Source organism: Diuraphis noxia, unplaced genomic scaffold (genome assembly GCF_037042655.1).
Source record: "Diuraphis noxia isolate RWA-SAM2 unplaced genomic scaffold, SU_Dnox_SAM2 contig0001, whole genome shotgun sequence".
NCBI lineage: Eukaryota > Metazoa > Arthropoda > Insecta > Hemiptera > Aphididae > Diuraphis > Diuraphis noxia.
The window spans coordinates 51,643,974-51,671,385 of record NW_028301711.1 but is presented as its reverse complement, the minus strand read 5'-3'; the positions used below and the strand labels follow the sequence as shown (position 1 = coordinate 51,671,385).

Genomic DNA, 27,412 nt, shown 5'->3' with positions numbered 1-27,412 from the left:
ATTATTCTTAACAAATGATAAAATACGGAAATAAAAAAATATAACGTTATTTTTATCATATCAAAACCGTTTTATTTAAATTATTACCGATATATCATTTAAATGTCATATTGTACGTAATATGTAGTTACCTATACAAATATATTTTTTTAAATCATTATTTAAAAATCTTCCAAAAATGTTCAATATATAGGTATTAATTTAAGATTTTGAGTGAAGCGACGGAAGTATATGTTTTACAATATTATTCAAGTGAATTTCTTTTTTGTATGTGACGTGACGTTTTACCTTAATAAGTTCAGTAAAATTGATTTAATCTTCAACTTTAATATCATATCTTCTGATAGGAAAGTGAGTCAGTTTGCAGGGCCGTATTAAGGGACAATGTATGGGGGAGCAAACATAAATATGACGCCCCTAATTCAGTATACGCCTTTTTTTACAAGTAAATAACTAAAAAAAAATTTTCTCGCTACGCTCGACAAACTGACAGTTTGGTTTCTATAGAGTGAGGGAGTTGAAATAAAAAAATTTACATTACTTTTCTGATGTAATAATAATATTATAATAAGTACAATAATTGGAAAAAACGACGATTTAATATCATGCAGATGCAGTTGTGTATTATAATATAGGAATAGTTTTAAGAACATCATAGTATTATTTTATATTCTTTCCACTCGAAACAAAATGATCATTGTTGTTTCATACGCAGCAGAGAAAACACTGATTTTACAAAATTTCAAATACTATACTTATAAAACCGTTCGTCCTCGGCAACAAGAGCGGGGCTGTCCACTATTCAAGACGAAGCTAGCCTTGTGGAATGGACGATTGTTTTGTGTTTTGGTATAAGACTAACTTATTGTCTTAGCCACTGTTTCTTATATAATTATGTGTTTCAATTATTTATTTTTTATTTAATATAATTAATTAATTACAATATTTCAATTGTTTTTACGTCAAAATTTCTTTTGAGAAAGAAACGTTTTCATTTGAGTATATATTATAATATATATAGACGATATCGTAATGAAAAACACTTTGGATAAATAATTATACAACTGCAGGTGTCTGGTATACGACTTTCATGACTTCGACAGTCCACAGTTATGATCATAATAATATTTTATTTTTTTTATCGTTGTTATCGACCCAAGACCGTTCATCAGAAGGGTTACCTATAAATCTAAAAATAACTTTAGACGATAATAAGGTACAGGCGATTACCACAAACCTCATCTGCATTCTGTACAACTATTAATTTTGATTTTTTGATGATTTGGGTACAAATTCGTTTACAATTGATCAGGGTGGCTATGTGAATTTGGCCATCCGATTTTCGAAGTTTTTTTATTTCTATGTTTTCTGATGAATTACATAATACATTGGGTATTGAATTTAAAATTGTTTAAAATGTATCTAAAAATTATCTGACAGAGTGTGGAGGGCTATGCGAACTTGATCCCAAAAACTTATTTTTGAATAACGTTGAAAGAGGGAGTACAAAAATGTTTTAATATTTTACCCGAACTTAAAGAAAATGTTATGATGTACCTAAACATTGCACCTTATTCATATTTTACTATCTGAAAAAACTATCGTTAGGTATATGAATACCCAAAAATATTACGGCCTAGTATTATTATTTATTACTCGCATGAAACTTGCTTAAAATTAAACTCAAATTGATCAAAAAAAAACTGCAAAATTTACCGAACTCCAACTCAATTTCCTTATTTTGACGAATACAATATAGGTACATCAATTATTATTAATTATTCATAAATTGGCAAGTTATAACTGCAAATATATTGCGTAACAATAATTTTAAACAAGGTTATTATCATATTCATTTCTCTAACGAATAATCTAGTCGTATGGTGCACGCGTTAGACATTGTAATCGTATTATATTAATACCTAATATTAATATCATAATGTGCATATTGTATCAGCGTTTCACAATCTTCGTGTGAACTCAGCTAAACGAGTTCATTGATTTATCTCGACCTTGAAACAAAATTACGAAAAAAAGTAAAACATTTATAAATTTAAAATACATGTTTTTGCGATGCAAACAATAAAATGCAAAAATGTACCTATACGTTTATATATTATGAAAAAAAAAGTTCGTTTTATTAAATGTGATAATATGTGAATAAATGCATGCCAATATTACTTGTTTTTTTTTTTTTGCTATTGATCATTTACAACATCAATAATAAAGATTATTAGTTTAAACTGTATAAGACGATTATAATAAGATAATTTCTTTTAAAATTAATATGATAACGTGTAGTAACAAAACAATTTTTTTATAATGTTAAATTTGATTGTACAGTCTATTTATTTGAAAATAAAAATCAACTTTAATAATAATTGTGAATAAGTCATGTTATTAGTTATAAAAGTTCAATGGTAGTGTAACTTAACGTGGATAGTAAAAAACAATGACTTAATTAAAAAAATGTAAGATGTAGGTATTTCATAATGTAATTTAAATTTCAAAAACAGTAACTTCCCCTGCTATGCACTAAATGTATAGTGACTTACTTTATTTTGAGGACGTTGAAGACATGTGTAATCTTCGACTGTATATAATGATACAACAGATCGATTACATATTTTCACTCTTTTATACATTTTAAGATTATTGTAAACAATAAAGTCTTTAGCTCCTTATATTATTAGGTTATAAATTTAGAATAAATTATATAGGTACCTGTCTTATATGCATACAGCTACAATTATTGTTTGTATAATAAGCTTTCATACTATTCATACTATCCAATATTAAAAACGTTGCTGTAGGTACAGTAGTTGTTATATACATGGCATTGTAATGGATGTGTTATATTTGAATTAATGATAAATTATTGCATTCGAAAAACGAGGCCCTCCTATAAATACTATAAATGACTAAATTTAATAATAATAATAAACAAATATTAATTAAAATCAAAGATATCTAAAATCTAATAGTTATACAGTAATAAGCATCCTGTAAACTAATTTTTCTTTTCAGTTTTGTTTTTTGATTAAGGTAGAGTGATTTGTGGAGAAACATCTATAAAAACATTAACGATCCTGAATTTTAGCTATGAAAAGAAATAAAGCGGGGAAGTGGATTGTAATATAACTAAAATTTTTATTCTTGGTTATTTAATATGTAATTTCATCCAAATTTGAACTTAAAAAAACTATAAAAAAACTGGATTTGTATAGTTTTTAGAATTTTTTGCTGCAGAATTAACTACTGATGTTGAACTATGTTTTTAATTTTCACAATCCTAAGCTATAAAAATTAAAAGTTTTAAGAATTTTTAACGATTAAAGAATTTGTTAATTTTCAATTGAACAAATTTTTTACATAAATTGATTTTTAAATGGTTATAAAAAAAAAGTGGTCATGTATTTTTAATATTTTTCTAACTGTTATTATATCAACTTATGGCCTATGGGGAACCTTGTATTCAATTTTTAAGTTTTTTGACCCATTGAATACAATTTAATCGACATTTATGGAATAAAAAACTAAAAACGGAACATTTCAAATAAATAATGTCGATAAATAACATACAAATTGTTGAAATATTTTGAAAATATTATCAAGTATAGGAATATATAAAATAAATATATGGTGTAAATTTCATGTTTCTAAATAACAAAATATGAACATTGGTACTACAGAAATTGAGTAAATAATAAATATCCAATGTTTTAGTTCAAATGCTCATATAGAAATTTAATTTATTGACTTTACGGTAGACATTTTTTATTTGTTAAAAGTAAATAAACTCATGAAGAATCTTGTATTGAATTTTCAAATCTTAGATTTAAAAAGATACATTTTCATGAATTTTTAACTCAAAATAAATTGCAAATTGTTGTGATTTTTACGTATTTTGTCAAAATTTGAACTTTCTGTAGTACTTATTAAAAAAAATTGTATCTATATATTTTAAAAATTCTCTTACTACCATTATAATAATATATTAGAAGCCTTGTATTAAATTTTGAACCAACTAGATTCACTTTCCAACTGGATAAGTTACTGAAGTTGAAAATTGAAGCACTATATTTAGGTATTCGTGTACACAAACACAAAATTAAAAAAATTAAAACTAAATAAAAAAAATACATCATTGTAAAATCAATACATTCATCACTCCGCTCAGAATCTAAAATTGACAACGAATTTCTGAAAAACAATTTGAAAATTTCTGAGATTAAATACAGATTACAATAGTTCATTCATAGCTACACTCAAAATATAAAAATAAATAGGGACTTAAATCTAAAATATAAAGGAACTAAATATATATATATATATATATATATATATATACGGAATTATTCAATTATCCTTTGTAGATTTTTGAGATATTGCCAATAAAATACGTTTAAAAACCGGAATTGCAGCACTGTCACAGAATGAGCTCCCTAACTTATATTTATTTGTTTTATTTTAAACACCTGATTCGCCGTAATGCATAATGGTAATAAAACCTTCATCTCGTAGATAATATAAAAAATTCGTTTACGAACTATATTATTGTATATTATTATTATAGAGAACTTCGTTAAATAAAATTAAAAAATTGGTTATAATTTGGTATGGTTCTCAAAAATATTTCCTTGAATATAAAATATTGTTAAATGAAAGTTTTATAGGAGTTTCACTGTATTAATAATTAAGCGAACAGAATATTTTTCCACGCATATCAAAAATGAGAAAAACTTTTTTTGCCAACGACAATTTTATAAAACATTGTTTCTATAATAATTATTTTATACCAATATATTACAGTGACCTCGGGGTCAAATCAACTTTGGAAAACACACAACGTATACAAAATATAATGATTTAATCATTACAAATTATTTATAATATGCTCTTTGTTATTACTATCCATATCGTTTTCTACGTTTCAAACTTCAAAGTTTAATCGCTTCATAAAGGCAATCATATTACAGAATAATCAGATCATAATTGCGATGCCGATTTATTATTATTATTATTTTGTATGTTTTCTATATTATTTTTATTATTATTATTATAAGAAGTGTATACCTAGCATATTAACAACAAAACAAACATGTAAATAATTTTTGCGTGCTCTGGAAATTAATCGGTCAACATTTTAACAAATATATAATAATTAACCTGTACATTACACGATGATATGATTATAATATATTATGTTATATAATGATATTCTCAGGTACAAATATTGAGGAATGATTAAAAATAAACCATGAAACATAATGATTACAATAAATTATTATATTACAACCGCATTTTTTAATAGTCTGTTGTAAAACGATTGATTAGAAATAAAAAAAATTATTGCCAATGATTGTTGTTGCAAACTGCTCATATCACCTACCGATATAAATTGATATTAACATAATAATATTATAACTTATAAGGTCACTATGGAGAACACAAAACCCATTCAAAATGTTAAAAACTTCTCGATAACACACAATAATATTGACTAAGTATTGTTTTGTGTAATTTTTTTTTTATTATTACGCTCCCGCGTCGACACATCACATGTCATAAGCGTAACACACGTTTGGTACGATATTATTTATCTAAGTACTAAAAATGTATAGATAGAGGTAGAGGCACACGCGTATTGAGTGCGTTTAAATTTACTTATGTAATGTATAAATAATTTTATGTAAATTGTGGCCCAGCTGTTATTTATTCATACGTAAGTTTTGTCAAAGTATTTACATTTTTCTTCCATTTTTCAAACTCGAAACAGGCAATATAATAATTTTACTGATAGGTACCTATTAAAATATTAAAACGATAAAAATATCAGTATCGGATCTTTGAATGTTATCTATGTTTAAAACGTGTACCTACTGTACCTATTATCAAACAAGTAAAGTTAGGAACTCTCATTCTGTAAGCGTTCTAAACTTCCAGTGTATTGATTTATATTTATACGACGGAATAAACCACAATCCATTCAAAATACAAGTTTTTGAATATTGGCTATTAGTTATTACCTATGATTTTATATTAAATATTCATGTTTTAGATTCTAAGCGGAACGATATGTATTGATTTTATAATGATGTGTGTGTTTTTTTATATAGTTTTAGTTTTTATGTTTGTGTACACGATAAATTGTAGAAATAATGCTTCGATTTTCCAGTTGGAAAGTGTATTTATCTGGTACATTCGAAAGGTCAAATTTCAAAATTTCCAGTAGTTTTCAAAAGCCTCGAAAAAAAACAAAAAAAAAATTAAGGAAAATCGTGAAATTTTACGCAAAATCAATTTTTGAGAAAATCGATTTTAGATATTGGTGTAACTCTATAAATGATTATCGTAGGCACATGAAATTTTCATTGGATGTTTATAATGGCATTTTCTATACTTGATTAATTCTTTAAATTTTTTCAACAATTTTTAAGTTATTTATATATTTATATTTGGAATTTTCCATTTTTTTTTAGTTTTTATACTATCAAAATGTCGATAAAATATGTCAAAATGACTAGATTTTGCAAACCATTTTTTAGTTTAAAATGTATGAAATATTAAAATGTTCAATTTTGTACATTATATTAAAACTATTATAATTATTAAATATTAATAATAAATAATAATGTAATACATGCAATGTTTTCACCAACAATTAAATTAACCTACCTTAGTAATAATATTAGACAAATTAATTACTATAACACTATAAGCAGTCCTGTAAAGAATACTTTTAAAAAGTATTTGAGTAAATCTCAAATACTTTAATTGTAAAGTATTTCAAATACTTTATAAAAGTATTTGGAATACTTTTGTTTTTTAAAGTAGGTTTCTAATGATTTATCGTAATATAGACACATAGTAAGCTTATAATATTTTTTATTTTATTTATTATTTATTGAATAAATGTTTGATACATTTTAAGAACATAATGTTTTCAAAATGTTCATCGCTCATATACTGCTTCTCTTTTTGGTCATGGCTGCTCTACCCACACTAAATACCCGCTCCGCTGAAGCACTGTTTGGCAGCGGAGTATTTAATACTCCGCCCGTGTATTTAATTTAATGAAATCAACGTAACACAACATCACAAAATTGGTTAACTAATATTGTTTTATTAAATATTAAAAAGCTTCATACTTTGAGGATCAATGTAAATTCTATTAATAATAAATTCTTTAATTTAAAAGAAGCTAGAAAAAATAGTCGTTTAAAATAGGTTAGATTTATTTTAGTATTGTTTAAATTTAATAATTATAAATAATAAGCAGCTTACCTGTAAGAGACACGTGGTTTTAAAATAGGTACAATATTTGTTTATTAATGTTCTTAGTAGGTACATTATATATTTTTAATTTATTGAATGAATGTGTGTATGAATACTGTTGTAATTTTATGAAATAAGTGTGTTATGTAGAATTATATTTATAAAGAATAACTGCATATATTTGCAGTTATTATTTTGGAGTATTCTTTGATACTTCTATGAAATTGTGGTTTAGAGTTAGACTAGTTAGAGTAAATTGTATTGTTATTCTGCAAATATACCATATTTAATTTTCATTTTTATTCAGCCCTCAAGGCATTTAAGCTACAAAATAAGTACTACCAATGATGGTAACTAATAAGAATTTAGTAAGAACAATATTCAATAACTGCAGTCAAAATATTTTTAAAAAAACACTAATACCTAATGATATAACCCAGCATTTCTGTTTAATTTTCAAGATATTTAGTAATTGTGATACATTAATTTTTTTACCAACAAGTGTGTTTATATTTTTACTTATAAAATACTAAAACCTATAACTTTCTATGATTAAAAATATCAAATATGATTTATGCATTTTTTTTTGGCAGGGAGGTTATGTTTTTTGATGCCCATTAGGAAAAGTGGCTAGTTTTCTCCATGGTACACCCTATACCCAATTTCTGCATGCACCTATATAAAATAAATAGGTAATACCTAATAATAATGTTCTAATATTGTTTTGTATGTTTTAGAATTACGATTACAATGCTTTTGAAGAAACATTACACGAGGCCCTCAAAATTGCTGAAACTTTAAAAATTTTGATGATATGACATTTGTGTATGATGTGTTAGCACATGGGGCATTTATGAATAAGGAATATGAAAAGGCGAAAGATATATTTATCAAAGTTGTTGATCGGTTATTATATCAAGGCGTGTATATAGATGATCTTAAAGTTTTATTCCTTAAGCTTAAAATTTGTAAAATTCAAGAACTGTTAAACGAGTAATTATTATATTGTATTATAATATATATATATATAATATTAGATTCTAAGGGGAACAATGAAAGTATTGATTTTACAATAATGTATGTTTTTTATCTATTTATTTATTTATTGTTTTTGTATGTGTACACAATAAGTTAATGAAATAATGCTTCGATTTTCAATTTCAGTAATATTATACTGGTAGGAAAGTAAATCTAATTTATAAGTTTACATAGTAGGATTAGGTAGGTATTATTCATACAGTTGTTCTTCTGTTGTCGATTAAACAGAGAAAAAAGGAAAAGTATAATCTGTGAGTTGCTTAAAAATTACCTAATCCCTTAATGACTTATTAAAGATTGATGTCCAATCATGTTTAAATTAATGTATAAATAAATAATATTCAGAGGACTTATAGTAATAAAGTTAAAATATTCACCAATTGATTCAATACTTCTATATACTATTGACAATTGACATACCCACTTATTTACTATAAATGCTATAGAACAGGCAAATGTTAATGTCAGTAAAATACAAATAAAAGTGATATTTAACAGTAAAGGAGACTTTTTTGTATGTTTTGATGTTTAGATCTAATAACATAATATAATTTAACAAATATTTATTAAAATTTAAAATTTATTTATGCATATTAAAATTCTGTATACCTACTTCGTAGTAACTAAAGATTAATTAATTTTTAATTGCTGTTTTGTATCATTTATAATTGTGTGTTGAATGACGATAGTAAGCACATTTTGTGTTAGTGAACACTCATATTGGTATATTTAATATTATATTATGTTACATGTTACATGACATTCTCTCAAGTCATAACATAGTTAAAATATTATTTATAGGCTTATAGTAGGTAAATTAAAAATTTGTTAATAATTATTTTATTGATTTTCAATATAATGTAAAATTGTTCCAGATATTCGGAAGATGGTTACAAATTCTGTGTACGGCATTTAGTGAAGAAGCTTAAAATTGATCCCGAAAATGAAGAAGTTTTATGTTTATATATATTATATAATAACATTTGACACATTTGGTCTTTACTTAATAAGCAAAGGGAAATTTAATGTAGCAAGAGTTATTCTCAAAAAGGCATATGAAGCTAGTGTAAAAATTAATGGTGAAGTATTTGAGATGAATGCCATGTTTCTGAATGATCTGAGAAACATATACTATATTCAAGGAAATTTAAATAAATCATTACGTTACTTTAAAAAGGCAGATAAAATTGGACAACGTTGTCCTGGCATAAGAAATTTTTATATGGTTCATATAAATATTGCTTATATTTACTTAAAAAGAGTAAAGTTGAATGAAGCAAAAAAAATATTGCTTGGAAACAACAAATTATGCATTTATGCTATAGAACATTGTCATGACGAAGCAAAAAAAAAAGATAAAAATTGCTTAGACATGATAGAAAATGTTATGAACGGTAACATTTAGAGACTTTTGTTTGTAGATCAAATGTTTATCAGTATTTTATTATTTTCATTCCTTCAAATTGTTATTTATGTTTTTATTACAATAATTTTATGGTTTTATATTGTAAGTAACCTATATTAGCATGAAATTATTATGTACAAGAAAAAATGTGTTATGTTGTAAGTCAGTCATTTTAACATTTAAAAGTTCAATATAAACAAAATGTATGAAAAAAAAAAATATATAAATATTATTTTGTGCATATTAGCAATAAATAGATATACAAATTTAAAATATTTAAAATATGCAAAAAAATATTAAAATTAAATTTCATATATCCTTTCACATCAAGTACTTGGTGCGTCAAACAAGTTTATAACACAATCTGATATTTTATCTTTATCCAATAAAAATTAGCAAATGCTATAAAATCTGAACACTGATTAGGTATTAATTTAACTCATGAGATTTTTTATATAATTATATAAACTTACTGTTTATACTGGCTGCTTATTGAATTTCTGAATACGGTCTCTTATATTTATTTTAAGAGTAAGTGTGTGGTCACTTATGTTAAGTACAAATTAATTTCATAGTATCACATTTAACTATAACTTTTTTTTTGTCTACAGGTATGGTTATAATTATTTATATTCATTTCTCGCCTTATAACTTATAGCTATGAAACTTACAACATAATACATTTAGATTTAAGCATATGTGACATATTAAAAAATTGATGGATTTTTTTACTTAATATTATCTCATTATATATTATTCTTACTTAATGTCTTAATATACAGAAAATATTTACGATTTATCACAGAATAAAAATATATAGTTTAAAAAAGTATTAAATACGTTGTATTATTATATTTATCACAAAATAAAATTAATCAATTATTTTATACAATAAATAATGTATTATTGTATCAAAATATTATTATTAATATGATGCATAATCTATTATTATTATAATTTTAGTTTTAAATATTATTAAACTATTTATTATGTCAATGTTTTTTATTCATAAATTATTTTAAGTATCACTATTTTTGATTTGTCTAGATCATTGAGTATTAGTATGTTAGTAGGTAATTACTAATTAGTATGTTAGTAGGTAATTACTAATTAGTATACTATTATGATATATAACTTTACAATATACTATCATAAAATTTCAACGAAATTATACATTGACTTCTAAAATTACAATACATATTATTCATAGTTTTTATTTTATGGTGTTGTTTTAGATTCTGAACGAAGTGAGAAATTTATTGATTTTACATTGATGTATGTTTTTTTTTGGTGTTTGTTATCATGTTTTGGAGTAGATTTAATGCTTTGACTTTTGACTTCAGCCCCTCTTTGAAAAGGAATTCAAATTTGGTACTTAGGGGTTAAAAGTGAAAAATGTGCAGTAGTTTTTAAAAGCGTCAAAAAAACTCTAAAAATGTAATAAATAAAAAATGGGAATTTTTACAATAACATAACTAGTTTTCGACAAAATCTATTATTTTGATGTAACTCAAAAACTAATCATTGTAAATACTTGAAATATTCACCAAATGTTTATATTAGCATTATCTGTTTACGATTAAATTTTTTAAATATTTTGAATTTTTTAAGCTATTTATAAACAGTTGAAATTTTTAATTTTTTCATTGAAATTGCCTACAAAAAAAAACTGGTTGTCCAAAAAATCTTTAAAATTTAATACAAGGTTTTGTATAAGTTGTACTTATCGAAAAAAAAATAAATAAAAATAAAAAATCGTTGGTTACAATTTTTGTTTATAAGTTCAAAATAATGTTTACAAAATATGTTAAAATCGCTAAAATTTGCAAGGAATTATGAATTTGAAAATTTTTTTAAATTGTTGTGATTTATACATTAAGTTAAAAAGTCCAATACAAGGTTCTCAATAACTTTTTCTTCAAATTACTGTAAAAAAAAAACTCCTAAACCAATATAGTAAACATTTTGTGAATGTATAAAAATATATTGAACACAATTGACAATACCTAGCATTTTGTCGAGTACATTATTTGTTTAATACATGATAATAATTAATATGTAACGTATTCCAGTCATACCCAAGTGTGGGAGAGAAGGTCAAACGAACAAATACAACAATTATATGGAAAAGGAAATATAGTACAATTTGTAAAAGGCACTAGACTGGAGTGGGCTGGTCACGTTTGGAGAGCGGATAATAGTATTGTCAAGAAGGTACTTGTAAACCACTTGAACGGGAAAAGACCTCGCGGCAGACCGAAGCAGCATTGGATAGATGTAGTCAAAAGAGATATCCAGGAGTTAAGACCAGATTGGCATGGAGACCTAATGCATGCATATAATAGAGAAGAGTGGAAGAATTTTATATTGGCTGCAAAGGGCCTAAATGGTCTATAATGCTAAAAAAAAAAAATTCCAGTCATACAACATTCTTAATAAGAAAAATGACAAGATGACACAAATTTTGTAATATTTATACCTTAAATAGGTAGGTGACAATTGCCGTAAGTCCGTAACATTATAACTTACCTTATTTTGCCATAATATTAACAGTTAAGATGCATATATTTTATATTACCAGATAAACCTAGTTTTATTTATTATTTTATGTAAGTTACAATAAATTATATTATAAATTATAAAACATGGTTTCAAAGAGGCAAAATAAAAGAATAATCTGTCACAATTAATGATATTTATACTTTTCATATTAGTATATATAGGGAGGTAAGTATTGTGCTTAACAGTTCCCACCTAGTCCTAGCTTTTTTCTGGGTAAAAAGAAGTTGGTATTTCTTAGTGCTTTTTTTTTTTTTAATACAATTTGACATATTTTGATAATAAGCCAATGGTTCTTGGAAGTTATAGGAGTTGCATATTTTTCTGTACGTTCTTGACTTATATCAAACTCACATATCTATGCTATAATTTAAAGTTTTAAACATGAAAATTGTACATATTTATTAATTTTTGCGTTAAAAGTGTATATTATTATTAAGCAATAGGCATGTTAAATATTTTCCAAACATTTATGTTATGTAGTAAGTACTTTTTGAATCATAAGCAAATGTTTTTTTAAATTTTGTAATTGTAATAAAAAATAGTTGTTCTCTAGTGAAACATTGATCTGTACAATTTTATAATGAGTCACTATTTTTTTTTTTGAGATGTTTAAGAGGATTTTTAAGCATAAATTGTATTAGTGACAATAATATACGGATGTGAAATAATGATATAGGTACTCATAAGATTTTATTTTTCATATTATTTTGTTTTGTAGTATGACATATACAAAATGTATGTAATCAATCAATTATACAATGAACAATTTTAACTCTAATATTCTGAAAACACCTAAAATCTGAGAAAATGTTGAATGGAGTAATAGATGATTGTTCTCATCAATCGTCATAGTATGACAGTCATCATACCTTGTATGAATATTTGTATACAATTTTGTTATTGTGTTGTATCCATCTTACAAATTCACAATACAATAAATTTGGTTTAGCAGAATCAATTTTATGTTACCTTTAATAATTGTTATTAAAGTAAATTATCATTATTTCAAAGTTAAAGGTAAGAAAATAATCTTTTTTGCTAAATGTTGTGCGTTTGTAAGATAAGAACAATACAATTAGCTTGTATCAGACAAACAGAATCTGCTATAGAATCAATTACAACATTCCAGAGTTTTTCCCTAGGTCAAAATGTATCAACAATTGAATAGACTCTGAAATTTATTAAAGAAATAAGAATTAAAAATTTACTATGAACTACTATAATGCATATGTAAATTAATTTTTGTACAAAAGAGATACTGATAAATGTATGCTAATAGCTATCGCTACTGAGGCTTATTTCTAATAAAAATAATAATAATAAGCTTTTTTTTTCATGGTATTGAGAACGACGGAGGGGACTGCTGTTAGCATTACTCCACCCCGTTAGCATTTCTTCTTATAATAATAATAAGCTAGTGTGATCTGATCTTAAAAATAAGTTTATTATTTGATTGTGCCTGTTTATTTATCGAGTTTACAGTATATAATTTATAGTCAAACTTTATAAATAAAAATATTTTATTTAAAAGTAATGTATTAATGTATAGGTAAATCAAATCAAATATTCATAGTTATAAATTACACATTTTTGAGATAGCCTATTAAATTAAAAATATATTTTATACTGATAATTTATAATACAACATAATTTTAATAGTATGTATAGAAATGTATTATATAATTAAATAACAACCACTTATCAAAATTACATTTTTAAGCTTGATGATATTAAAATTGATTTGCTAATTTATTCTGAGCTTTCATTAAAATTTTTTTTATTTTGTGTTTTGCAGATAAATAAACTTTTTTATATGGTTTTAAATCATTCATTTGGGCTATTATAAACTTAGCAAATAAATCTGAATCATCTTTGTTAAAAGAATTTTTATACTTTTCTTGTTTTCGAAATCTTTTATAACTCTTGGAGTATAATGAATGAATTCTTTTAGTGTACTGCTGTTTTTTAAATCTTGAGGTCATAATTTTCTTAAAATTTGAATCTATTTCTGCTTCGTCAGTAATCTGAAATTATATTAATCAAATTTTGTATTTTTTATTCTTAAATTTGTTTAGAGAAATGGTTTTTTAGTGTTGCTATATGCCTTTGTATTATGTTTAATATTAATTTAACATAATACAAAAATAAGTAGCGTTATATAAGCAATATTTGAAATATCTTAATCTAAATCATATTATATTATAATTGTATAAAAAGCTTAAAATTGTAAATTTTTCCATTGTTTTAATCTTAATAGAATATTGTATTTGTTATGTTAAAAAAGAGTTGTATTGAACTTGCTGCATCCACAGTAAGCTACCCTTTAGAGATGGCATGTATCTACTTTAAGTTTTTGTAATAATATCTTCATGTTAAAATAATAATATTATGATATATTCTTACCTCATTTGATGATTTTTTAAGTGGTTTATCTTCTGGAGGTTCTGGCACAACAGAGTTGATATTTTTCAGGAAACTGCTTGTAAAAAAATAACTACAACAATGCAATACATTTTATCCGGTATTATATATAGAACCAAATTTAAAATATTATAATATATAAAAAGCATACCATTGATTTTTTCTGTTACAAACATCAGTTTTTATTTCATTGTTGAAATTTTCATATTTATTTTCTATGGTCTCATCATGATTAGATTCATTTCCGTTATCATAACTATTTTCCAAGCTTGATAAATTTAGATATTTATTTACATTTTGATCAAAAATATTTGTACATTCTTGATCCTCAATACTATCATATTGTATAACCTCATCATTTTGATGTACAATAATATATTTGTTTAAATCATTATAGTCTTCTTCCGCAACTTCAAAATCTGTATCACTTATTTCCTGTACATAGCAATTTTTATAAATAAAAATAATTCTTGTGTAATATTTATAAATTACCTCTGGCTCAACGTTCAAAAGTATATTCGTTTGATCCACATTTTTATCTGATTTTCGTTTCCTTTTTTTAGACTAAAATAATATGTTTATTGAATTTTTTTGAATTTTAAATCTACCAGTTCTTAAACAACACACTTACCATTTCACGATATTCAATTGTTGGGACTGCTGTTATCTTCAAAACATGTTTTTTGTGATCAATTACGTAGTCAGATTTAAGAAAATGATTGCCACACATTCTACTACTCTTGCCAGGTCTCCAATTATTTCCTCTACCGGTGAAAGCTATCCAGATTGGTAGATTCTTTGGTTTTAATATCGGAAACCTTAATGAAAATGATAAGAATGAAAACGAATATATATGTTCCAAATTAATTTTCAATTCACTCTATACACCCTTCGTCCTCTAAAACATAGATAATTCATAGTTGTTTATAGTAGATTACCTGTGTAATAAAACTTTTTCCTTTGAATACAGGGTTTTGCAACGAATCACGCTGCACTTATTCACCATATCGAACGATTTACTTTTAATTTAAAACAGAATGGTAAAAGGTTTTACTAGGTATTTCTCTTATTTATTAAAATTTCATGACCGAAAGTATTTTGTACATATTACATTGTATGGCCATTCGGAGGGTTGTAAATTCTTATCATCGGATAATGCCACAATTTCATGGAACAAAAACCAAACTATCGTTTCATTCATTGAAACCCAGGTGGATGATAAGGTTAGGTACGGACTGGAGGTCATAAGAGATGGGCGACGTGAGATCTGGTCCTTTAGGGTTCACGAGAGCTGTTATAATAGTCTGTGCATTTGATAACCGGTTTATCCTCGAAGTAGATGGTGACAGATTAGGTGATGTTCGATTATCCCTTACACCAGTGATTCCCAACCTTTTTTACCCATAACGGCGCACTTTATCATTTTAAAAATTTTCACGGCACACAAATAAATAATAATGAATATACAATATGATGTCATAATATTGATATATAATACATTTTTTTATTTATCATTTTAATGATACAAATTTAATGTGATATTTAAGACTGGTATTTTTTACATACGTAATTCCTTTATTCGGGGTGAAACAGCAACAAATCCGGTTCAACATTTTTCAAATGATTTCTACTACTTGTTTTTATATTGTTAGAGCAGGTTGCCTGTTCACAAAAGTACGATGTGGAAAATGGTAATAATAGCTGTATCTTTCCATGTGGACATTTTATAAATTTTTATTTTTAGGAGATTTCTATTACACAATTACAATGTAAGACACAAATTATACGGCACACCCAAATAATTTCGCGGCAAACTTTGTGCCGCGGCACGGTGGTTGGGAATCCCGAATCCCTGCCTTACACCTTTCTCGAGGACTAGCGAACCTGTGGTAAATGTCTCGTTTCGTCCATGATTTGGCTTATTAGTTTATTCCAAATATTACTTGAGTCACTAAATCACGTTGACTACCATTAGAAGAGCAAGCTTATGCAGTCTATGCAGCTTTATATAATAAATTACCACCGTAATCATTAAGCTATTATATAAATAATAAATATTCATTTTTAAATACAGTTAAAAAATGTTTTTTATTTATGAACCATCCCTTGAGTCAAAATTTGAAGTTTCTTCCAATTAGGATGTATTTTCAGAAACGTTTCAAATAGTTATTTTTAAGAGGAAATATAAATATTTGACATGCATTAAAATTTTTAGTGATGGTCGACCCGTGGAACGCAAATGTATTCCCTGTGACCGGTCACAATATTTTTAAATAAAACAAAATATTTAAAAAAAAATAAATAAAATAATTTCAAAATAAGATTTTTTTTAAATTTATGATTTCTTTTAAAAATTCAGTACTCATGGTTGTAACTGCGCTATTTTCTGTCACGGATTTTAAAATAGAAATTTTATGATTTAATATCATTATTACCCGTGCACTTAAAAGAGCGTACTGATCATAATAAATCTAATGCGTACTTACAATGTATGCCTTAATTCGTTATCTTTTCAATAGTCGATAAAATATGAGAAAACAAGTCCAATATTATGTAAGTATCTTACTGTATATTGTACTACATTACGTGTAAAAAATTATATTATTAATTTATGGTAAGATTATTTACTTTTATATTTGGTGGCCCTCTCGAACATAACTGTTTTCCAACGTGGCCCGCTGATGAAAACATGTTGCGCATCACTGTTAAGTAGTCTTTTAACTTTTAACTGTACAATTTGCTGCGAAAATTGTAATTTTTAAATTTTGTTACATTTAAATGAATCATCAGAAGTTTGTACTACCTACCTACTTAATTTTATGCTGAAATATGAAAATAAAAAATTACTTGTACATAATTTCTTCTCTGATTTAATAGAAGTCAGCTTAATAACTGAAAATCTTTTTTTTTTAAAATAAAAAAATATCCATATAGGTACATTTAATTTAGCCGAGGTACATTTTTTAGAGTAAATCGTTTAAATGATTACATTATTGTTTAAAATTTCTTAATACAAATAAATTGAAATAAATATTAAAATGTAAATAATAAGTCATTACATACAGTGTACATACAGGTAATGTAGAAATACTGAATGTAAAAAAATGTCAAACATTTTCGAGGTGAACACATTAATTTGAAAAGTAAAAACATTTAAAAAAAACTAGGAATAATTGAAAAAAGCTTAAAATTTCAATTTTTTTTTTTTGTATTTGTTCATTGAAACGACCTCTAGGTCTTCGTTAATGCTTATCACAAGTGAGTAGTAGAGAGGTCATGTGATTTATTTATCTATGTATATATCACTATATACATGATACTACCCCCTTTCTCCAAGGGGTGACATGTGTGCAGTGGCGTAATTACGGGGGGGGGGGGATTTGGGTGTCGCATCCTCCCATGACCTTTTTTTTTTAAGACTGGTTAACTACATTCAACAATGTACTTTTTTATCTAATAATATTATTACTGTTTAAAAAAAATATATATATTGAAATAAAATACCTCGGCGAATTAATATTATTATAAATAGTCTATTTTATACTTCATAGAAATAATACAAAAAAAAACAAATTCTTTATGCTAGTTGTACATAAATACTTCGTAGGTAGGTACCTAGTTCGTTTTAAATGCAGCCACACAAGTTTATAAGTATCACCATTGATTATAAATACTATAGATTGCTCACTGGCCGGTTTTTCGGTGACGTGCTATTTGCACGGTATCGTTAGGCTGCGCTGCGGACGCGTGGTTAGTTTTGCACGGTAACGCTGCAATCGCTAGCGCCTAACTGAGTGCGAAATGCTAAATATAATATTAAGTACCTAATAACTAATAAACGTTCAAAATCTATTTTGGTTTCGTGTATAATTTAGTCAATGGCTCGATGTCTCTCTCTCTCTCACACACACACACACACACGATAATATGCAAAAAAATACCAAAACTCGATTTCACACCTTTACGTTGGATTCTAATTTATTAAAAAAGTGGATAATCCATTCCGGCAAGTACCTAATGGGCTATTTTTTATTAAATAATGTTCCTATAATCCTATTTAATTCAAATTTAACCTAATCTAGTAACATACTTCAAACTTTAGGGAATGTCGAGTTGGATTCTATAAGCCCGGAAAAAATGAGAAATCGATTTTTATGCTCTGAACATTTTAATAGAGACCAGTATTCTAATCCAGTTGATCCTAAATCACGACTTAATTCCAACGCGGTTCCAAAAAATTATTCTGAAGGTAGGTAACATTTGACAGTTTAACAAAGTTTATGTGTATGCCTTTATAATTTATATAATTATATTTTATGATATAATATCTACTATACACAGCGCACGTGTTTCCTACATTAAATTAAATATATTATTGTTATAGATGCATATGTAACTAGATCTACATCGTCGGTTAATATATTAAATTCACCCAAAACTTGGAACTGGAGTGTTTCCAGTACAGACTTCATTGAAGGTATATGAATTATAAATATTATAAATACAAAAATAAAAGTAGTTATATGAAATATTAAATTAATTATGTAATTAAAAAAGTGGGCAAGTGGGTATCGCTCTGCTGTATGAGTAGGTCACTTTAATGGATGTGTTAAATTTGAATGCAATGATAGGTATCATTGTATACGAAAAACGATTCTGAACGGAGATGATTTGTTAGTCTATCCGTCTAGCGTCTAGGATATATTATACAGGGTGTATAAGATAGAACTGACTAAAAAAAAAAAATTATGCTAATTTAACGTAAAACAAAAATTGTGAAAATTATATAATTAATAAATTTAAAAAATATACTCATTTCAGAAATTATATTGAAAATAATATTTGAAAGAAGTTATAACACTCCAAATTAATTTATGCAAAAAAATATTGATATTTTAAAAAATTCTAAAAAATTAACAAGATTTAGATAAATATTTTTACCATTAAAATTTTTTTAAAATTAAATTTACAAATTGGCTATTTTGAATTTTTTCAATAAAAATTTAATCAAATTTAAATTCTTTTATTTTTACTTTTACTACTAAAATTTTTCTTTTCATATTGTAAGCGCAAGGATCTCTTAATGATGAACAAAAAAAATAAAAAAATATTAATTAGAACAAAAGTTATTCTAAAAGTCAGTTCTATCTGTTACGATGGAAGACATAAGCGCCAAAATTAGATAAGACAAAATAAAGTCTTATCGTACAAAAGCGCCAAAATCGTATCTTACGAAAGCGCCAAAATCCTAGGTACCTGTGTAAATTTGGGCTGAAATTCCGGATAATGAGGTTATACGAACTACAAATGCAGCTGAATCATATCATCGACATTTAAAAGATCAATTTTATTTTGCTCATTGTTCCGTCCATAGTAATTGATGTATTATTAAAATTATAAAGCGAAACATTTATTTATATGAACTCTCCTCCTAACAATAAATTAAGGGTATCTCACGAAGAAATACCAGGATTGCGAAATAAATCGTTTAGAATATGTGAAAAAAATAGGATTAAAAAATCAACCAATTTATTAAATTTATATTTATTTGTATGTATATCATAATTTATTATTGATTTTAGATTCTGAACGAAGTGATGAATGTATTGATTTTACAATGATGTGTGTCTGTGGACAGCATAACTAGTCGAAAAAATGCTTCAATTTCAAACTTTGGGGGGTGGTTTCTGATGTAAAAGTGAATATCCTTGGTGCATTATAGAGGTGAAAAGTTAACATTTTCCAACAGTTTTCAAAAAAATCGAGAAAAACAAAAAAAAAAGACGGAAAAACGGGAGTTTTTAGACCAAATCGATTTTTTTATATGGTTGTAATTCAAAAACTAATCACTGTAAACGCTTGAAATTTTTACCAAATGTCTATGTTAGTGTTATCTATGTACAGTTTAATTTTCAAAAAAAGGCGGGTAAGTCGTGTATGCCGCTCTGCTGTACACTAGGTTACAAGTGGGTTACTGTAATGGATAGAATTAAATTTGAATCCAATGATATTATATCATTGTATACAAAAACGATTCTGAGCGAAGACGGTTTATCTGTCTAGGATATATTATAGATTATTAAAAATTTTCAAATCTTAGTTTTAAAAAGAAAAATTTTTATGAATTTCTAGTTTGAAATAATTTGCAAATTTTCGTGATTTTTACATATGTTGTCAAAACTCAAACTTTGAATGCTTAAAAAAAAAATTGTGACTATGTATTCCTTTTATTTTGCAACTGCTATTGTAAAAATATGTTAGGAATCTTGTATTAAATTTTTAAATCTTAGATTTAAAAAGAAAATTTTTTATGAATTTCTAGCTTAAAATAATTTGTGAATTTTCGTGATTTTTACGTATTTTGTCAAAATTCAAACTTTGAATGCTTATAAAAAAAAATTGTGACTATGAATTTCTTTTATTTTTCAACTGCTATTGTAACAATATGTTAAGAGCATTTTATTAAATTTTCAAGCTTTTCTGCCTAACAAATAAATTTTTATCGATATTAATTTAAAAAAAACTAATAATGATCGAAAATTTGAAATGCCTATGAATAGTTCAACTTAAGTCGAAATTTTTTGAAAATTGCATGGTGGATAGAATATACTTATATAAACATTAGGTGAAAATTTCATGTATCTATGGTCATTTGTTAAAGTTACATCAAAAACCAAAATCGATTTTGTCGAAAAATGAGTGTGCGTAAAATTTCCCGTTTTTCCCTTAATTTTTAGTTTGTTTTTCTCAATTATTTAGAAAAGTATTAAGAATTTTTTACTTTTGACCCCCCAAAGTACCAACTAGATTCACTTTCTGATCGAACGAGGTACTGAAGTCGAAAATCGAAGCATTTTTACTGCCACAAAACTTGATGACAGACACAAAAAAAAAAAAAAAAAAACACATCATGGTAAAATCAATACATTCATCGCTCCGCTCAGAATCTAAAATTTTGACTTTTTTTGAGATATTTATAGACCACTGAAATTTTCGATTTTTATGAGCAAATTTTTTTGAAGTGTCGGTAAAAAATTTTTGGATGACCAAAAAAAACTTGAAAATTTAATACAAGGTTCCTTATGAGTTGCTCTTATTATAGCTAAAAAAAATTAAAAATCGTTACACAATTTTTTTTTTAAGCGTTTATACTTTAAATTTTTACGAAATCTGTCGAAAACGCGAAAATTCGCAAGTAATTTTGAAGTTGAAAAATCATAAAAATTTTTGTATTTATAACTAAGGATTGAAAATACAACACTAAGTCTTCCATAAGTTTTCCTTCAAGTAGCTATAGAGAAAACTCGAAGTGTCATTATAGGAAAAATTTTAAGTGCATCTGAATTTTAAATTTTTACGAAATAGCGTAACGATAACGATTTATCCTGAAACGATTTTAAATATTTGTTATTATTCAAAAAGTATAAGTTAATAGACAATAGTTGAAGGTTTGATTATTAATTAATAATATAAATAATTATTGAAATGACGATCAGCGGAGAGCAAAATAAATGGTCACTCATTTCAGTGAACATCGATCGGTCACGTAAAACAAAAATAAAAATTGATGCCCGTAGACACAGCGCACACGACCAAATCATTCAAAATAAAAATAGTGATTATTTGATTATTATTAGAAGTCGGACTTCGGGATCGGGAGTCGTCGACGTCATGACGACTGACGAGTGACGATAAAAACCAGTTATACCCGCACCGCGACAATCGCGGTTACGGCATTTGGAATAAAATACGAATTTATTAATATTGTTTGTTCTTATCGCCATCTATCGAGAGTTTTAATGTACGCCACCGAAAAACCGGCCAGTGAGCAATCTATAGTATTTATAATCAATGGTATCACTATTGCAATATGTTTTGTGTATATTTTGAGTTTGTTTATGCATTGTGTAGTGGTACAAAAATAAACCACCGAGCAGTAAAGTATTATTTTATTGTGGATCGACGACGCTCGACGATTATCAGATTATTTTATCTAGATTAAAAACTATTGTCATATCTATCCTATCTTATCCTATCCTACTATTTTTCCGTAGTCCTATTGAACTAAAAATAACTTATCGATTTGTACACTTAAGAGGACGTCACGCCCGTAAGTACCTTTCAGAATTCAGAGCAATATATTTATGTACACACTAGACATAGAATAAATTCCGATTAAGAGGACGCTACACCCGCATGTGTTGTCTCCGTCTTACACACGTACGACATAGGAAATGTTCGTTCACTAGTTTCAATAGGGTATTGTCAGTTTTGATATTAGGGTGAATCCACTTATTATCAAACATTTAGGTAGCAACATTATCTGTGTTCTCTCGTTGGTTTTTTACGATATTTTAATTTTTAAATGAGTTATGATCATGTTAAGTGTGAATATTTGAAAATTCACATAATTCATTTAAAAATTAAAATATCGTAAAAAACCAACATGAGAACAGATAATGTTCCTACCAAAAAGTTTGATGATGGGTCATTTCACTCTAATATCAAAACTAACAGCACAATATTGAATCTAGTGAATGAAAATTTGCTATGTAGTATGTAGGAGGGGCCTTAGTCCTACACACTAGGAAACTCACAAGCCAATTATTAAAACACAATTAGATATTTATTAAACATGAACATTATAATTATTATTAACAATTTATAAAAGACAGCGAAACGGCCGAAACGTAATAAATAATAATCACGCGAACGAGTGCAAGGCGGACGACTCGTCCGCTAGCGCTCGCACGACAACGACGACGACTGTGGACGAGTGTGTAGTGTCCACTCGCGCACACACACTACTGCACAGTCGTTTAACGTCGGACTGTAGGCCGACGGCACAAACAAAATATCTTATCTATGTTATCATACTACAAGTACGCGTGTAAGACGGAGACGAGACATGCGGGTGTAGCGTCCTCTTAATCGGAATTTATTCTATGTCTAGTGTGTACATAAATATATTGCTCTGAATTCTGAAAGGTACTTATAATAAATATTTTTTATTTTTTTTCATAAGGTATAGGTAAAATTATAAAACATTTTATCCCCCCCCCCCCAACTAGCATGGCCAAATCGCCACTGCATGTGTGGTCTTCACTCCCAATGGAATGGGACCTAGTTGGAAATCGGATGACGCAATCGGACGACAGCATGGGGATTTGGTTATCACGTAGAACCGCACAATTTTTTTTTTTGCATTTTGCTGTGAATCGATCCGATGACTATGAGTCGTAGTCAACTGCGTGACCACTGCGCCACTCCAGCACAAATCTCAACTTAAAATTTTAGATTCTGAGCGGAGCGATGAATGTATTGATTTTACCATGATGTTTTTTTTTTGCGTCTGTCATCACGTTTTGGGGAAGTAAAAATGCTTCGATTTTTTACTTCATTACCTCGTTCGATCAGAAAGTGAATCTAGTTAGTACTTTGGGGGGGGGGGGGGGGTCAAAAGTAAAAAATTCTTAATATTTTTCTAAATAATCGAGAAAAACAAACTAAAAATTAAGGGAAAAACGGGAAATTTTACGCACACTCATTTTTCGACAAAATCGATTTTGGTTTTTGATGTAACTTTAAAACAAACGACCATAGATACATGAAATTTTCACCTAATGTTTATATAAGTATATTCTATCCACCATGCAATTTTCAAAAAATGTTGACTTAAGTTGAACTATTCATAGGCATTTGAAATTTTCGATCATTATTAGTTTTTTTTAAAATTCATATCGATAAAAATTTATTTGTTAGGCAGAAAAGCTTGAAAATTTAATACAAGGCTCTTAACACATTGTTACAATAGCAGTTGAAAAATAAAATAAATTCATAACCACAATTTTTTTTTATAAGCTTTCAAAGTTTGAGTTTTGACAAAATACGTAAAAATCACGAAAATTCACAAATTATTTTAAGCTACAAATTCATAAAAAAAATTTTTTTTTAAATCTAAGATTTGAAAGTTTAATGCAAGATTCCTTACAAGTTTTTCAATCTTTACCACAAATAAAAAGTCCACCGGAAATTCAAATTAAATTTTTATGAGCAATTGAAATTGAAATTTTTACAACATTGGATTTTCACTTTTAACCTTTTTCTTATTTTGGTGTAACTCTAAAACAAATGACCGCAGATGCTTGAAATTTTGACTGAATGTTTATATAGGCATTTCATATATTTGTTAAAATTTTCAAAATATTTAGATTTGTTTTGAACTGTTTACTGACATTTTAATTTTCAACTTTTTTAGTTTTTTTTTTCTATAAATATCGATAAAAAATTATTTGTTCGGTAGAAAAGCTTGAAAATTTAATACAAGGCTTCTAACACATTTTACAATAGCAGTTGAAAAATAAAATAAATTCATAACCTCAATTTTTTTTTATAAGCTTTCAAAGTTTGAGTTTTGACAAAATACGTAAAAATCACGAAAATTCACAAATTATTTTAAGCTACAAATTCATAAAAAAATTTTTTTTTAAATCTAAGATTTGAAAGTTTAATGCAAGATTCCTTACAAGTTTTTCAATCTTTACCACAAATAAAAAGTCCACCGGAAATTCAAATTAAATTTTTATGAGCAATTGAAATTGAAATTTTTACAACATTGGATTTTCACTTTTAACCTTTTTCTTATTTTGGTGTAACTCTAAAACAAATGACCGCAGATGCTTGAAATTTTGACTGAATGTTTATATAGGCATTTCATATATTTGTTAAAATTTTCAAAATATTTAGATTTGTTTTGAACTGTTTACTGACATTTTAATTTTCAACTTTTTTAGTTTTTTTTTTCTATAAATATCGATAAAAAATTATTTGTTCGGTAGAAAAGCTTGAAAATTTAATACAAGGCTTCTAACACATTTTACAATAGCAGTTGAAAAATAAAATAAATTCATAACCTCAATTTTTTTTTATAAGCTTTCAAAGTTTGAGTTTTGACAAAATACGTAAAAATCACGAAAATTCACAAATTATTTTATGCTAGAAATTCATAAAAAAATTTTATTTTAAATCTAAGATTTGATTTTTCATAATCTATAATATATCCTAGACAGATAAACCCTCTTCGCTCAGAATCGTTTTTCGTATACAATGTTATAATATCATTGGATTCAAATTTAATTACATCCATTAAAGTAACCCACTTGTAACCTACTGTACAGCAGAGCGACATCCACGATTTACACGCCTTTTTTTAATTTTACATTTTTGTCTAGGTAGTTTATAATCACTTTTTAATGAGCTGTCAACCAACTTTTTAACTATAGTAGTTTAGAAGAAAAGTTAGTAGGTAAATATAAATTTTTGGTACTGTTCACGCCGACATTTTTGTGTATTCAAATCGTTTACCGCTTGGATGTGATATCGGATCTCTTTTATTATTATTTTATATTAAAGTTAGCTTAATTACCCACCTACTAACTATTACTGAGTAACATTTTTTATTATTTTCCTATTTAAACACAATTTCTTAAAGTTTTTAAAATTTAGAGTTTTTAATTTCATTTACCAGTATTCTTGATTAAAAATCTAGAAAGTAATATTGATTAGAAGAGAAATTATTTAATATGTCATGTTTTCCTATTACATCTTGTAGGTATGCGAATATATTAAGTCATTTATAACAATAGTTACCTACTTAAATTTTCAATGTCCTATATTGGTCTTTCGGGCGGGACATTTTTCGGTCATTCTGAAATGACTGTTTTCGGCCAGCACACTATTTTGGTCACCAATGAAATATTCTTTTCACGTTTTATTTTTGTTAAACTACCAAAACACTAATTTTTTAATAGACTGTATAAAATAATAATATATATAAAAAAATATTAATATATTAATTATACATACATTAATATTCAATTATTTTGCATGTCTAAGTACTTTATTGATATATACGGCAGCAGACATAATTATACATATATGTACACGGATATATATTAAACACACTGAAATATAATTGAACAATGATATCGATCAACCAGATATCGACGAGAATAAGATACCTATAATACAATATAATAAAGATAAATTAATAATAATAATGACATCTAAAATTATTGTATACGAGTATGCGTCAACAATTGTCAATTATTAATTTATAATATATTGAATTAAGTTAAAAAGTATACAAAATAAAAGTTATATTATATTATTCATTTACACAACAAGTATAAAATTATGTGGATTTTTAATTTTTTTTAGTTATAACCATAGACCTTATATGTATCAATATAAGGTCTATGGTTATAATACATACGTTTATTAAACTCTATTCGTGTTATTTCTCCTCTCTCATAAAATAATATTTCATTGGTGACCAAAATAGTGTGTTTGCCGAAAACGGTCATTTCAGAATGGCCGAAAAGTGAACTGGCCGAAAAGGGAATGGTTCATTTTGGCCGAAAATGGTGTCGCCCGGTCTTTCAGCCTTGTCACACCCCTCCTAAGGTCACGGAAATAACCGAGCGCAATTTATTGGTCTTATATTTATCTTATTTATCGACCCAACAGATTGATTATGTAATTCGATAAGAGTACAGTTACCTGTTATCGAAAATCTTCAGTTTGTTGCAAATATTTGAGAAAAATTGGTAGGTATCTATATGAAAAGTTATTTTCAAACGCTATTTGTAAACTCCCATAATAATATAACTATAATGGTACTATGGTAGGTAATGAACACATTGAAAA

General features: G+C 26.3%; 1 protein-coding gene and 1 pseudogene across 2 annotated transcripts; one reads left to right on the top strand and one right to left on the bottom strand.

Moving 5' to 3' along the window:
* Positions 1-6,987: 6,987 nt before the first annotated feature.
* LOC107168370 (tetratricopeptide repeat protein 19 homolog, mitochondrial-like) lies at positions 6,988-10,419 on the top strand (annotated as a pseudogene). The gene is made up of 4 exons (XR_016192464.1): positions 6,988-7,064; positions 7,466-7,529; positions 8,016-8,271; positions 9,192-10,419. The product of XR_016192464.1 is annotated as a tetratricopeptide repeat protein 19 homolog, mitochondrial-like (transcript).
* Positions 10,420-14,013: 3,594 nt separating this feature from the next.
* Positions 14,014-15,779, bottom strand: LOC107168369 (uncharacterized). The gene is made up of 6 exons (XM_089230766.1): positions 15,643-15,779; positions 15,336-15,522; positions 15,197-15,268; positions 14,856-15,139; positions 14,687-14,777; positions 14,014-14,307 (listed from the first exon to the last, which is right to left on the bottom strand). The coding sequence occupies exons 1-6, from the start codon at positions 15,708-15,710 to the stop codon at positions 14,014-14,016; spliced, it is 996 nt and encodes a 331-aa protein (XP_089086892.1). The 5' UTR covers positions 15,711-15,779.
* Positions 15,780-27,412: the final 11,633 nt, after the last annotated feature.

Excerpts from the sequence above, each read along its gene's own strand:
- LOC107168369 (XM_089230766.1), bottom strand. The coding sequence starts at position 15,710 with ATGGTGAATAAGTGCAGCGTGATTCGTTGCAAAACCCTGTATTCAAAG. Across the intron at positions 15,269-15,335 it reads CAATTGAATATCGTGAAATG|TCTAAAAAAAGGAAACGAAA; the intron begins GTAAGTGTGTTG and ends ATATTATTTTAG. Across the intron at positions 14,778-14,855 it reads TGTAACAGAAAAAATCAATG|TTATTTTTTTACAAGCAGTT; the intron begins GTATGCTTTTTA and ends GCATTGTTGTAG.